At 44.4% G+C, this 13888-nt stretch overlaps 2 protein-coding genes across 3 annotated transcripts; both read left to right on the top strand.

Annotated features, from left to right (window-relative positions):
• Nucleotides 1-495: 495 nt before the first annotated feature.
• kazald3 (Kazal-type serine peptidase inhibitor domain 3) lies at nucleotides 496-5476 on the top strand. 2 transcript variants are annotated; one of them, XM_047381718.1, is made up of 5 exons: nucleotides 496-1406; nucleotides 2605-2765; nucleotides 2865-3012; nucleotides 3207-3328; nucleotides 5143-5476. In XM_047381718.1, the coding sequence occupies exons 1-4, from the start codon at nucleotides 779-781 to the stop codon at nucleotides 3284-3286; spliced, it is 1017 nt and encodes a 338-aa protein (XP_047237674.1). In that variant the 5' UTR covers nucleotides 496-778; the 3' UTR covers nucleotides 3287-3328; nucleotides 5143-5476. The 2 variants fall into 2 exon arrangements, with proteins under 2 accessions (XP_047237674.1, XP_047237675.1); XM_047381719.1 differs by lacking the exon at nucleotides 5143-5476 and having other exon boundaries at nucleotides 2865-3034; nucleotides 3207-3334.
• Nucleotides 5477-6831: 1355 nt separating this feature from the next.
• Nucleotides 6832-10994, top strand: ciz1b (cdkn1a interacting zinc finger protein 1b). Its single transcript, XM_047381717.1, has 14 exons — nucleotides 6832-6915; nucleotides 7437-7479; nucleotides 7602-7689; nucleotides 7761-7906; nucleotides 8211-8275; nucleotides 8351-8403; nucleotides 8487-8615; nucleotides 9271-9365; nucleotides 9543-9636; nucleotides 9825-9929; nucleotides 10023-10166; nucleotides 10247-10298; nucleotides 10412-10533; nucleotides 10699-10994. Exons 2-14 carry the CDS (start codon nucleotides 7451-7453, stop codon nucleotides 10870-10872), a joined length of 1296 nt encoding a protein of 431 aa, XP_047237673.1. The 5' UTR covers nucleotides 6832-6915; nucleotides 7437-7450; the 3' UTR covers nucleotides 10873-10994.
• Nucleotides 10995-13888: the final 2894 nt, after the last annotated feature.

Genomic DNA, 13888 nt, shown 5'->3' with positions numbered 1-13888 from the left:
AGAACCAGAACATGAAGAACTACAGCTTAACTGGGAACTTTGTGAAGAATCAGAGGAACATTTTCAGCCAAAGTCCAAAACATCAGCTCTCAGGTTCTTTTTACAGATAAGTAATCAAACACTGTTTGAAACCAACTTGAAACCAATTCCCAGGTTCTGTCAGATTCTCTGAGCTTCATCTGAGGTTCTGAAGAACCCAGTGACCTGCTGAGGTGGTTTAACCATCTGAATAAGGAGCAAGAACACATTTGAACCATTTAGAGGTGATGGAAAAGTTTCTTAAAATTAGTTATAAAATAACACATTTAAATATATTTTATTCAAAACAACTTATTTTACTGCAGATCAGATTAAAATCAGTTTTTATAACGACTCAAATTAGATCCGTGAGAGGCAGTTTTATTTTGAAGGGTCTGACCGGAAGGTGTGTGTGTGTGTGTGTGTGTGTGTGTGTGTGTGTGTGTGTGTGTGTGTGTGTGTGTGTGTGTGTGTGTGTGTGTCAGCTCAGACTGTCTGCTGCTGTCCGTCTGGTCCAAACTGTTCCTGGGCTTTTTTTGTATCTTCAGGTTCCAGTTCTTCTTCTTCTGGATTTTTCTCCATGTTTGGGCTTTTATCTTCTTTCTCTTGTTTTTGTTTCACGGTTTTTCCGAACTTTTCTTCAGTTTTTCGTCCGTGTGGAACTTTGGATCAGAATTTCGGATTGTTTCACCATTTTCCAGGATTATCCAGTTTGGTTCCGTATTTTGAGAATTTGGCTTCAGTTCATTGCTGGACTTGAATGGAAATTGAGAGTTTTAACGTTGTGCAGAACAGAACCTCAGTCAGAACCTACATCACCTCTCATTGGAGCAGAATGAAACCAACATTCAGGGATACCAAAATGTTGGTTCTGCTCCTCCTTGTTCTGGACCTGCTCACTGGCAGGGCCGCTCCTCCGGTCCAATCCTCCCTCCCAGACTCGCTTGTGAGCTACGACCTGCTGGATGAGGAGCTGGGAGGCGGTCGGAGGCGGAGCGGGAACAGAACCGGCACCAGTACTGGCGGGATAGGAGGCTGCGGACCGTGCGATCCGGAGCTGTGCCCGGATACCCGCGGTTGCCGGGCCGGACTGGTTCTGGACTCCTGCGGCTGCTGTCAAGAATGCGGGAACCTGGAGGGCCAAGCCTGCGACCCGGGGACCCGGAGGGTGTTCTACGGCCTGTGTGGAACCGGGCTGCGGTGCCAGGCGGACCGGCGGCCCGCTGCAGGAGGTGGAGGAGAGGATGAAGAGGAGGTCTGTGTGTGTGAGCAGCAGGAGGCGCTGTGCGGCAGCGACGGAACCACCTACACGAACATCTGTCAACTCAGACATGCCGCCTTTTCTGAGCCGGAGCTCCGAACCGCAGGAAGGGGTCCCTGCAGGACAGGTAGAAACACCTGGCGGAGGGATATCTCCAGCTGAGCCCAGAACAAACTCTGGCCTCAAAGAAAATAGTTATTTATCCTTTAAAACCGAATTACGAAAAACTGTCAGAAAGAATCTGCAATTTCTTTAAAAAAAAACCAAAATATTTAGGAAACTTTCGGCTCATAATTAATGAATTAAAATTTAAAATAGAGTTTTTGTGCATTATAAAACACGGTGGATAAACCGCATTCATCACATTTCTGGCTACATTAACTAGAAACCCAACTAACGAGATCCAGTTTGGAGCACTTCAGTGCTGACCATCTCACTGAAAACATCCAGCTGTTCGGTTTTGGTTCTGACAGTTTCACATTACGATATTTATCAGACCAGGTTCTAGAGTCGAAGCAGAAAGAACCAGAATCTGGACCAGAGCGGAAAAACTCTGAGAGAGCTTCAACAGTTGATCCAGACCAAATCACAGGAGAAATTCATTTGAAATAATGACTGGATCAGAACCTGGTTTGGTTAAATGTTCAGATGAATCAGAGTTCCTGTATGAACTTAGTCTTTGCTGAATGAACAGAGGGCGGGGTCCAACTGCTTCCTGAAGAAAAGATGGAGAAACTGATCCTGGATCAGTTCAGGAAGCTGGTCCTTGAATGAGGGGCTCTGACTGTGGCCCCTCATTCAGACTGAGGACCCCACCTGTGTCTGCGTCCAAACAGAACCTCACTGTCCAGCAGCAGCAGCAACTCCATCTCCACCTCCTCAGAACCTCCAATCACAGCTGCCAACTAAAGGGACGTTTAAATTATTTCAACAAGAGTCCCTCTCTGTTCGTTATTCCTGATCCGGGTCTAAAGACATGTGGGTCAAATATTCTGGTATTTCTGGCTTTGTTTTTTCCTGGACCTCTATCTGGGGATGAAGCAGCTGGAGCTTCTGGGGAAGGAACCCTCACATAGCGCCAATCAGCCAATCAGAAGTGGAATTTTGAAATGCGTGTTGTTCATTATTCCTGATGCAGGTCTGCTAGTGCTGGAGATGTCCTATATGCCTTTGGACCTTTCTGAAACACCTGCAGGAAGGATTTATTACTGAGTTTTATTTTGAAATGACATCCTCTGCTTCCTCTCTCTCTCATATTGACATCCCAGCTTCACCAATAGGAAACCTGTTTTCTGTCTGTCTCACCTCTCTGTCCCGTCTCTCAGTCCCTGTGATCAAGGTGCCTCCTCAGAACCAGGTGAAGGGGACCGGGAGCAGTCTGGTCTTCCTCTGTGAGGTCTTTGCATTCCCTATGGCTCTGGTGGAGTGGAGAAAAGATGGATGCGACGGGATCCTACCTGGAGACGACCCTCACATCTCTGTCCAGGTATGCACACACCTGAAGCCACCAGCCACACCCCCTGTTAAAGCAACAGTACACCATTGTTTGTCCTCTCAGAGACACTAGCTGTCCTCTGTTCCCCAGTCAAGGGGTGGTCCTCTGAAGTTTGAGCTCTCCAGTTGGCTGCAGATCGAAGGGGCGGAGCCAGGTGACTCAGGAACCTATCACTGCATAGCTCGGAATAATCTGGGATCAGTGTTTGCCTCCGCTGTACTGGGAGTACTGGGAGCAGGTGAGACAAGCCACTGGAATTGGTAGGTATTTTATGTCGTCTCACCTGTCCTCACCTGTCTTTGTCTTTCTAAAATGTTTCTCATCATTCCTGACCTCTCTCCCACCTGTATTACTTGTCCTCACTTGTTTCACACTTTTTCCACCAGTTTCACCTGTCTAACCTTTCTTCGACTGTCTCATCTGTCTGTTTAGAGGAGCTGTCGTCCTACCTGTCCAGCAGTGTGTCTGAGATGAAGCACCTGATGGAAGACTATGAACAGGACTACCTCTGACAGCTGTGTGATGTCATTTCCTGTCAGCACCCTGCAGACACGGTGAAGGCACAATTTCAGACTTTTACAGAGCCTTGTGAAAGTATTCAGCCCCCTTGAACTTTTCAACATCTTGCAACATTTCAGGCTTCAAACATAAAGATATAAAATTATAATTTTTTGTGAAGAATCAACAAGAAGTGAGACACAATCATGAAGTGGAATGAAATTTATTGGATGTGTCAAACATTTTTAACAAATAACTGAAAAGTGGGGCGTATAATATTATTCGGCCCCCTTGTGTTAATACTTTGTAGCTCCACCCTTTGCTCCAATTACAGCTGCAAGTCTCTTGAGGTTTGTTTCTATCAGTTTTCACATCGAGAGACTGAAATTCTTGTCTCTTGTTCCTTGCAAAACAGCTGGAGCTCAGTGAGGTTGGATGGAGAGCGTTCATGAACATCAGTCTTCAGCTCTTTCCACAGATTCTTGATTAGATTCAGGTCTGGACTTTGACTAGGCCATTCCAACACATGGATACGTTTATTTGTGAACCATTCCGTTGTAGATTTGGCTTTATGTTTTGGATCATTGTCTTGTTGGAAGATAAATCTCTGTCCCAGTCTCAGGTCTCTTTCAGACTCCAACAGGTTTTCTTCCAGAATGGTCCTGTATTTGGACCCATCCATCTTCCCATCAATTTTGACCATCTTCTCTGTCCCTGCTGATGAAAAGCAGGCCCAAACCATGATGCTGCCACCACCATGTTTGACAGTGGGGATGGTGTGTTCAGGGTGATGAGCTGTGTTGCTTTTACACCAAACATATTGTTTTGCATTGTGACCAAACAGTTTGAGTTTGGTTTCATCTGACCAGAGCACCTTCTTCCTCATGTTTGGTGTGTCTCCCAGGTGGCTTGTAGCAAACTTTAAACGAGACTTTTTATGGATATCTTTGAGAAATGGTTTTCTTCTTGTCACTCTTCCATAAAGGCCAGATTTGTGCAGTGTACGACTGATTGTTGTCCTATGGACAGACTCTCCCACCTCAGCTGTAGATCTCTGCAGTTCATCCAGAGTGATCATGGGCCTCTTGGCTGCATCTCTGATCAGTCTTCTCCTTGTTCCAGATGAAAGTTTAGAGGGACAGCCGGGTCTTGGTAGATTTGCAGTGGTCTGATACTCCTTCCATTTCAATATGATTGCTTGCACAGAGCTCCTTGGGATGTTTAAAGCTTGGGAAATCTTTTTGTATCCAAATCCAGCTTTAAACTTCTCCACAACAGTATCTCAGACCTGCCTGGTGTGTTCCTTGGTCTTCATGATGCTCTCTGTGCTTTGAACAGAACCCTGAGACTATCACAGAGCAGGTGCATTTATACGGAGACTTGATTACACACAGGTGGATTCTATTTATCATCATCAGTCATTTGGGACAACATTGGATCATTCAGAGATCCTCACTGAACTTCTGGAGTGAGTTTGCTGCACTGAAAGTAAAGGGGCTGAATAATATTATACGCCCCACTTTTCAGTTTTTTATTTGTTAAAAAAGTTTGACACATCCAATAAATTTCATTCCACTTCATGATTGTGTCCCACTTGTTGTTGATTCTTCACAAAAAATTAGAATTTTATATCTTTATGTTTGAAGCTTGAAATGTGGCAAGATGTTGAAAAGTTCAAGGGGGCTGAATACTTTAGCAAGGCTCTGTATTTTAGTGGGGAGGCAGGGTGGAGCTGTATCTGTGCTCATCCATGTATTGCAGTTATTCTCTGAGGATGTATTCAGCTGCTTGGAGGTTCGTCAGGTTTGGGTTTCCTGAAGAAGTTCAGTTTTTCAAAATAAAAACTGCTGTTTCTTGACGTTCTTCACAGATGGGAGGCGGAGTCTATTTTTCAGATTATTACAGACTGAACTCTGACCCGGAAACACTTCCTATCTGGTTTCTGTGAGGTCTCACCTTCATCCAGGTAATTCCAACATGTTCCAGCTTCGGATCAGGATTCGGAGGAATTTTCCCGCCATACTTCGTGCTGAACCAGAGCTGCTGAGTGTCATTAGTTCTGGGTTGGTTAGAGAAAGAAGAATCTGGATCTCAGTGGGAGTTTGTATCACCAGATGAGAAACCAGCTAATTTGTTATCTGCAACCCTGTAAAACACAATCCTCTGTTTTTACTATTATAATAAACTACAGAAGTTTAAATTCATGTCTGTGTTTTACTTTCATGGGAAGGGGGAGACTGAGGATGCTGAAGACTTATTGAAATGTTAAAAATCCAAACTTTCAGTGGGATCCTTCAGACAAACGCTGAAGGGTGGAGGGAATAAAAACCAGCAAGGATTTCCAGACTCCAAAACCTTCTGAACCTCCGAGGACGTTAAACATGAGCTAAAAGCATATATACTGCAGAGGCAAGGCTGGTTTACAGAAATTTAGGAAACTTGAACAAAGAAAGGAAAGCAGGATGGTTTTAATTTTCCTCTCAGACTAAATCTGGTTCATAAATTCTGACAGAAACCTTCTCAGACTCTTTCCGATAGGCAGCATCGGCCACGACTCTCCATCTGCACCAGATTCAGACATCAGGAAGTTAAGTTTTCGTCTGAGGCCAGCAGAAGGAATAAAATCCTCACTGTCTGTCTGAGAGGAAGTTGAAACAACATGTGGTGAATACATTAAATGCTGGGAAACACTGCAGAGCAACTAGAGCTCCAGTTAGCTCTGCTCTTCACTGGTTTTACTGGGTTAAAATGGGAGCCCAACCCCTGAAAACTGGAGCTGTAAATGTTTGAAGGCTCTGAATATTCCAGCAGATGGCTGAGCTAAAACACAGGAATAGAGTGAGAAGATAACTGTCACTTTCCTGTTTGGCAGAGCTAAGCAGGACCAGGAATTTTTCTCACCTGGTCCCAGAGAGGATCCAACGACCCCAGAGCAGCCAGGAAACATTCACTATCCCACTCACTGTGGGAAGTGAGTTCTGTGACATCTTGTTCCTCAGCAGAAACATCTAAAAATAAACCTGTAAACGTTAGCTGAGCTGTTATCATGACGCTCTCCATCTTCAAACACTCAGGGAGTCAAAGGTCAAACCCAGACATCAATCACTCGGAACTGTGCTTCAAACCAGGTTCTACGGACCCGGCAGTACTTAATAACCTTTGAACGTGATGTGACACAGTGTGGAGTGCAAAGCAGAGCATGTGCAGTAGAAAGATGCTTCACTGAAGCTGAGGAGGAAGAGGAGGTCTGACTGATGAAAATATACTGTAAAAATTTTGAAACATAATTAGAAAATTATTAGACATTTCGTAATAACATAATGTTTAATATTTTGACGTTTTTTTTACAGACTAAGTCATACAATAACATTTAGAGGATTGATTTACTTGTTAGATTTTGTATTTTTTCTGTGCAAAAGACTACAAAAAATATATTTATTATAGAGTTATACATTTTATGAGACAGTTTTATCATAAGGCCTCTAGAAAAGGTCTTCTGTGGAAAATAAATAACTGACTTAAAGGATCCACAGCTTTTAGTGCGCTGCAGTCTTCCTCCCCTCCGACAGAGGGCGATACAGCACCTCACAGACAACCAGATGCAGTCTGTTCATCTTTAGCATAGCTAGCTTGGAGCACTCAGGTGAGCTAAATGAAATCATAAATCATTTCACAGTTTAAGATTTGATTCCCGGTTATCACGGTAAGTTTTGCTGGCAAGAGGAGAAAAATAAAACGAAAACATCAGACATCAAAAACATAAAATCAGTATTTTCTGTTTGAAAATCAAAAACATTTAATGAGATTTTTGACTGGTTATTTCATTATATTATATTATATATTAGTTGGGGGTAAATGTTAATATCTGTCCGTTAATTTGGTCTTGTTATGAGGACAGAAATATGTTTCTAACTTCTTAAAAACTTTAGGAGTTCAACGCATTCGGTATGGACATTTTTCAGACATGTCGATTAAAAAGTAATACTTGTCCATAGGACTACCGGATTCTCTTTGGTGTTCAAACACCATAACTAATCAGTTATTTACCGATTCTTACTGATTGTTAGACATGTTTTTTCTAGTTAAAATGTGGTTCATTAAACGAGGCTGTCACGTTGCTGGAAGTTCATGTTTTAATGGATAAAAACGTTGTTTCTGTTGCAGGTGCAGAGGTCATCATGGTCAGACAAACCCGCAGGACGGACAGGTGAACGATGAATGAAAATGTTATTCCCTGCTGGGACGTAACCATGACGATATGCGTCGATTGGTTGTTCCTGTTTGAACTCTGACCGTCATCTTTCCTGCCCCCCTCGTCTCCTCCACCAGGTGTTTCCTTCCTGCAGCGGGAGGTGGTGTAGCGAAGGTTCGGTTCCCAGTGAGTCCTGGACAGAGGGTGCTGCTCCCAGCTCAGCAGGTCTGTAAAACAAACGCACCCTCGATCTGCTGATCCATTTCACCACCTGAACGTCTGTGTGGATCCTTCAGGCATTAGGAAGCTCCGACATCAGGCCACACTGCCGTAGCTCCACCGCGGGTGTAGCGAGAGGAACTGATGGGCGAAGTCAAGCAGGAGGCCCGGGTCCTAATGGAGGTTCAGGAGAGAGTCAGTTGAAGAGATCAAGAGAGAATGGGTCAGTTTGGTTCCATGTCTCCATCAGGAATCTTCTTTAATTTTGAAACCAGATAATTCGGTTCAATGAGTAGAATATTTTTAGATGATCATTCTGAAGATTAAGTTGAAAACTAAAGTTCTACAGGATCTTTATTCAGAAATATAATTTATAGAAAGACATACATCCCAGGTTTGAAACGCAATTGCTTTATTTAACATATTTTCTACATCAAAGTAAAATAATGTTCTTAATTTATTTCCATGCAGTTATTAACATATTTCATTTTGGCTCCTGTTGTGTTCGCTGAATGTGTTTCCTGCAGAAATGAGGCCTCTGCAGCTCTGCACAGTCGAACCAAAGCTCCCAGGTCATGTGACCCAGCTGGAGGTGTGTGACGGTAACATTTATGAGACGTTTATCACACTTCAGGGTTTGTTTTTGATGCTGTTTCTGTTTTATCAGATGGTTCTGGCTCTGACCCGCAGGGAGCAGCAGAACAGAGCCGAGCAATTCAGGTGAGGATGTTCGGTCCTGCTGGCTCCAAGGCATGTTCATATGTTGTTAGCATGTAATAGACATGTTTGCAACGTATCTGCAGCTACAGAGCGTGGGCTCTCTGAAGGTCACCATCCAGCAGAGCAGTGACAGCAGGGAGTTTGGTCAGACAGACAGGCATACAGCTGCTCTCCACTGTCACGTCTGTAATCTCACCTGTCGCTCTCTACAGGTGAGAAACACACCTCTTCTTCACGCTGCTCCTCGTCTTTGTGATTTCAAAATGCTAAATGGACTGAACTTATATAGAGCTTTTCCAGTCATAGAGACCGCTCAAAGTGCTTTACACTAGAGCCACATTCACCCAATCACACTCACTAACGCTCACACATTCATACACCGATACACAGATCGGTAGGCAACTTGAGGTTAAGTGCCTTGCCCAGGGGCACATCGATATACAGCAGGAGGAAGCTGGAATCAAACCCACAACCTTCCGATTGCAAGACGACTACTCTTCCTACTACTCTTCCTACTGAGCCAAAATAAAATCCAGAATGTTAAGGAAAATCCTAAGTGCTGTTTATAAAGCTCTAAAAACAGAAGGCACCATGTTGGCTTTGTTGCAGCACAGAAACGATACTTTCACGTATCGGCCATGTTGTGAGAGGCAGGTTTGCCTTCAGTTAACTTTATTGAATGAAAATAAAAGTTAAAATCAGCTGATTTTGTTTAGTTTCATGGACAACAATATATGTTCATTTCATGTAAAAGTGTGAGACAGGAAAAAATAAGACTGGCAACTAATACACAAACATAATTTACATAAAATAAACACAAAAAATAAACCAATAATTCTATAGAAATATTTATTGTCTGCTGTCCAGGTGTTTCAGGAGCACCTGTCAGGGCGAGATCACCTGAGCAAGCTGCAGGACATCACTCAGAGCATCCAGCTGAATGTATGCCCCCTGCTGGACAGGTGCAGTCACAGATTTTATTTGTTAGTGTGGAGATGTTTCAGTGTGCAGTTCCTGCGACTCTTACAGCATGTTCAGACCTCAGCAACAGAACAGATTGTATCAAACTGAGATCCAACAAGTAGAAACACAAGTTCATTATGTGAGGCAGTGAGAGATCAACCAATGTCTGCCCGTAGGGGGCGCCACCCTCAGACACGTCGTTGGTGTGACACCTGCCAGAACCACTTCACTGGTGACATCATCATCCACAGACGAACGAAACAACACAAGGTGAGAGAGCAGAGAGTCTTCCAGAGTCCAAGCTGCAGGTTGGGAGTCTTCCTCATTGTGTGTGTGTGTGTGTGTGTGTGTGTGTGTGTGTGTGTGTGTGTGTGTGTGTGTGTGTGTGTGTGTGTGTGTGTGTGTGTGTGTGTGTGTGTGTGTGTGTGTGTGTGTGTGTGTGTGTGTGTGTGATCCAGGTGAGCAAACGGCAGGGGCGACCCTTCTGTCCAGTCTGTCAGAGACACTTCAGGACACCCAGGAAGTTTGTGGAGCACATAAAGTCTGCAGACCACAAGCAGCAGGTCAGCAGAGGGCAGCAGAGAGCAACATATGCTTTGAGAATTTAAAGCAGAAGCTGTTGAAGTCACTGTCAGCATCTGTTTTTTACCTGCCAGGTGCAGCTGGAGGAGGGCCAGGAGGAGGAGCTAATCACAGTGGATGCTCTTGGCTGCTTTGAGGAGGAGGAGGAAGAAGAAGAAGATGTTGAGGTGGTAGATGAAAATGAAGATACGGAACAATCTGAGGTTGTATTATCAGAGGTTGGTGCCGCTTTAGTCTGCAGTTCTAAAATCTGAAACACGTTCTCAGACACTGACATGGATTCACCCGTCCTTTACAGCCAGTCAATCCCAAAGAGCCAGAGGAAGAGTCTGACCCTCAGCTGACATACGGTAACTACCTCTGTGTGGCGCCCCCCTGTGGACACTTACCATCTCTGATATGTGACAAAATTCAGCAGCCTGAAACAAATGGATCCATCGTTAGCTGGACTGTGTCTGTGCAGGAAGCAGCTTTGTGGTTCCAGTTCATGGGTTCGTGTGTCGACTCTGCAGCAAGTTCTTCTATAGAGAGACGGCGGCTCGACACACACACTGCAGGACACCCACACATTACCTGAACCTGCAGGTAATGCACACACACTGCAGGACACCCACACATTACCTGAACCTGCAGCTAACACAGACCTGGATGGGAACCCCTTTTTTCTGTGTTTAAAAGTCGCTAGCTTAGCACTAGCATCGCTAATTAGGGCTTTCTTTCTCTCCTGACTATGGTCGCTGGTGTCTCTAGTGCCACATTTCTGACTATGAAGCTGCCAATTACCAGAGTCAGCTTGTCAGCAGGTGTGTCACTGAACATAGTTCTAGATCCCCGCCCACAGTAACATGGGTCATGTTACCCGGCCACCCCGAGGCCCCGGCTCGCAGGCTGTGCTGGAGGATCTGCTACTGTATAAAGAGCTAAGAGTTTTGTTTTTCTCTTGCTCTCGGTGGAAGACATGAATGTTTTCTTTCCCTCCCTGCTGATCTCTGCTTCTGCTTTTTGTCTGTATTTTTCTCAGAGCCTCCAAACTTTTAAATGATGGATTTGATCAGCTGGTCTCTCAACGTAATTGATACAAAGATTTTCCTACGGGAAGACAGGGTAAAGGAGACCCTCTTGTCCAGACGGGACGTTCTTCTCTGGAAACACAATGGATTCTTGACTACGATGTCGGTCGAGGACGTAGAAAATGTCTACATATTTGGACTTTTGAGAACAGGATTTCTGCTTTTTGGAGTTGGTGGTTACCTGGCTTATCGAGTGATTCGCAAAACGTGGGCGGCTGTTCAAAGCGTCCCAAAGCTGCCTGCGATGTTAGATGGAGTCTGTAGAGCGATCAACACTCAGACTGAAATGTTAAGAGAGCAGAATCACAAGCTGGACACGATTCTTGAACAGAATCGCAGCCTGGCAGCGGTTGGACTCAGAGGTTAAAAGATATAATCTTGGAGAAGTTGTTCGCTCCAGATCTGCGGAAAATACCAGAAATTTGGCTATTTGGATTCGCAATTGAGACACACCAGTAAAACTAATGGTGCGTTCACACCGAACGCGGATTCTGCGGTAGGATCGGCCGATTTACATGTTATCCCTATGTAGAGGCGCGTTCAGGAGCGGAGCGGTGCAAGGCGGTGCGAAGGAGACAAAGACGCGGTGCAAACGCGCTGAGCGGAGCAGGAGAGGTGGGTGTGGCTGTGAGTGAAGGACCGCAGCGGAGAAGAAGCTGTTTTCAGTGTTTGAGTTGTATGACTCAACTAACTAGCTGAGATTTATTTACTCACCGAAGACAGATGGACAGGCGTTCAGCAGCGGGGATAAAGCGCCGGTAGTTGGTGTCCCGGAGGCCGATTCGTCAGGACAGCAGATCTTCGAACTGGGTCCTGCATAGACGGAGGTACTGTTGAAATCGTCCATCATCCAGACGCAGCTCCTGGAGTAGGTGGTGATAATCTCTGAACTGTTCCCGTCCCTGAAAAATCTGGTGAACCCAGGGACGTTGATGTCGGCGGCATTTTTCGGCTCTCCACAGGTAAAACACCGTGATTATCTGTGAAATCCATGTCCGCCATGTTCAGTTGAAACCAGCAAGCAGCAGATAGAAGCTCCTCCTATTTGATGATGCGGCGAAGCGTTGCCGCTTGTTGCCAAATGGCAACGCGGAGTTTATGTGGCAAGTCAAGCAGGCAAAAGCGCACAAATGAGGCAAAATATTCACAGAATCCGCATTCGGTGTGAACGCACCATTAAGGTGGTTGGAAATTAACAACTGCCTGAACCACAACATTTATTGTTTCTCTAAATCTGGCGTCCCAATGTGGCCTTGGCAACTTCTGCTAGCTGGCTATCAATAAAATATCTCCTGGATGTTATATGAACACGACGCTCTTCCCCAGCACTTCCCTACCAGCTGTATGCTGATAGGACAATGATTGATAAAACTTCCACCTCTCTTCTCAAGGACAATGATGCTTCTATCAGTGTTGATAATTTAATTCTTGCAAACACACTCAGACATTTATATATTTACACCCTCCAGATTCCACCGTATCCTTCATGAATCTTTACTTATGTGTGTGTTGCTTACCTCTGCTGAGGTTTTCTATCTTACTTTACCTAAATGTGTGATTTCATTACTTTTTATAGATTTTCAGATTTCTCAGAAGGATTACCAGCAAAAGCCAATTATTGTTAGTATTTAAAAATTTGGACTAAACCTGTTTTTACACCAATGACCAGAAATTATTTAAGATTATTTTATTATTACTATATCAAACCAGTGACAGTCAAACATTATTAGTATTTAAAAAGTTTGGACTAAAACTGTTTTATACCAGCGACCTCAAGGATTAATATTAACATTTTTCTTCTAGCACAGAATGAATTTCTTACCACAGAGGACTTCATGAGCTAATTACCTCTATTAGAAAGATTGGATCAGAACCAGCTCTTACCAAGGATTATTAATGTCATTTGATTTGATTTTCTGTATCATTGTAATGTTTGTCCTCATTGTTGCTGAAAAGCACTACATAAATAAACTTGACTTGACTTGACATACCCTCGGTGGTGCTGTGCGGGCTAAGTGGCCTCGGCTCTCAAAGCATAGCCGGGCCTCCGGCCCTCAATCCTGTAACTATAAAGAGAATACATTTATTACATGTATTATTATCACCAAAAGAGACAGCGAAGTAACTCCACATCTGAGACACGGAGCAGGAGAGAGGAGGAGCAGAGCTGGAGAGGGAGAAGAAAATGTGGCCTGAACTAGCCATGCTAGTGCTAGAGCTAATGCTAAGCTAACAACCTTAGACACACTGGAAGAAAACCTGTAACAGGAAGCCTTCCCAAACAGGACGTCCTGCAGCAGAAAACAAATGCCAAACTCGGGTTATCTTGAGCTATCTCTGTAGTTATGGTGCTATAGGCTTAAGGCTCCTATGTAGTCAGGCTAACTTGATTCCACCGGACACCCCCCTACTCGGTGTCACACAAAAAAAGGCAGGAAAAGTCTTTACATCGAACTGTTTTATATGTGACTGTGCTCCGAGCAACCTGTCGCAATGACAGGCAGCATCACTGCTACTCTCTGCCCCGCGCTGACAGGCGTTTCCTCCTTCTTCATCCTTAGTCTGGTTTAATGGCCTTATACACCACCTTCTTTGCTCTCTGTTTGTCCAAAGACAAATTAGCTCTTCCTCCTTGTCCGATGGCACTATGGCGGGCACTGCACCCGACTCTGCAGGACATATTGATCACCTTTCCTCACTCTGCTACTGTCTCCTACTACTCTCCAACTATTTATTATCTGCTGTTGTGGCTTTATGTTCTCTCTCTCTTTTTTCTCTTTATAGAAGCTACACCTGGCCTGTCATTCTGTTTAGCTGTGGCACCTTCCTGCTGCCAGTAACATCATGTTATTAGCAGCAGTAGACGAACC

The sequence above is a fragment of the Girardinichthys multiradiatus genome, chromosome 12, assembly GCF_021462225.1.
Source record: "Girardinichthys multiradiatus isolate DD_20200921_A chromosome 12, DD_fGirMul_XY1, whole genome shotgun sequence".
Classification (NCBI taxonomy): domain Eukaryota; kingdom Metazoa; phylum Chordata; class Actinopteri; order Cyprinodontiformes; family Goodeidae; genus Girardinichthys; species Girardinichthys multiradiatus.
Note: the sequence above shows the minus strand (reverse complement) of the source record. Positions and strands in the feature narration are given on the sequence as shown.

Excerpts from the sequence above, each read along its gene's own strand:
- kazald3 (XM_047381718.1), top strand. The coding sequence starts at position 779 with ATGGAAATTGAGAGTTTTAACGTTGTGCAGAACAGAACCTCAGTCAGA. Across the intron at positions 1,407-2,604 it reads AAGGGGTCCCTGCAGGACAG|TCCCTGTGATCAAGGTGCCT; the intron begins GTAGAAACACCT and ends CCCGTCTCTCAG. Across the intron at positions 3,013-3,206 it reads ACTGGGAGTACTGGGAGCAG|AGGAGCTGTCGTCCTACCTG; the intron begins GTGAGACAAGCC and ends CTGTCTGTTTAG.
- ciz1b (XM_047381717.1), top strand. The coding sequence starts at position 7,451 with ATGGTCAGACAAACCCGCAGGACGGACAG. Across the intron at positions 7,480-7,601 it reads CAAACCCGCAGGACGGACAG|GTGTTTCCTTCCTGCAGCGG; the intron begins GTGAACGATGAA and ends CTCCTCCACCAG. Across the intron at positions 9,930-10,022 it reads CTGCAGACCACAAGCAGCAG|GTGCAGCTGGAGGAGGGCCA; the intron begins GTCAGCAGAGGG and ends TTTACCTGCCAG.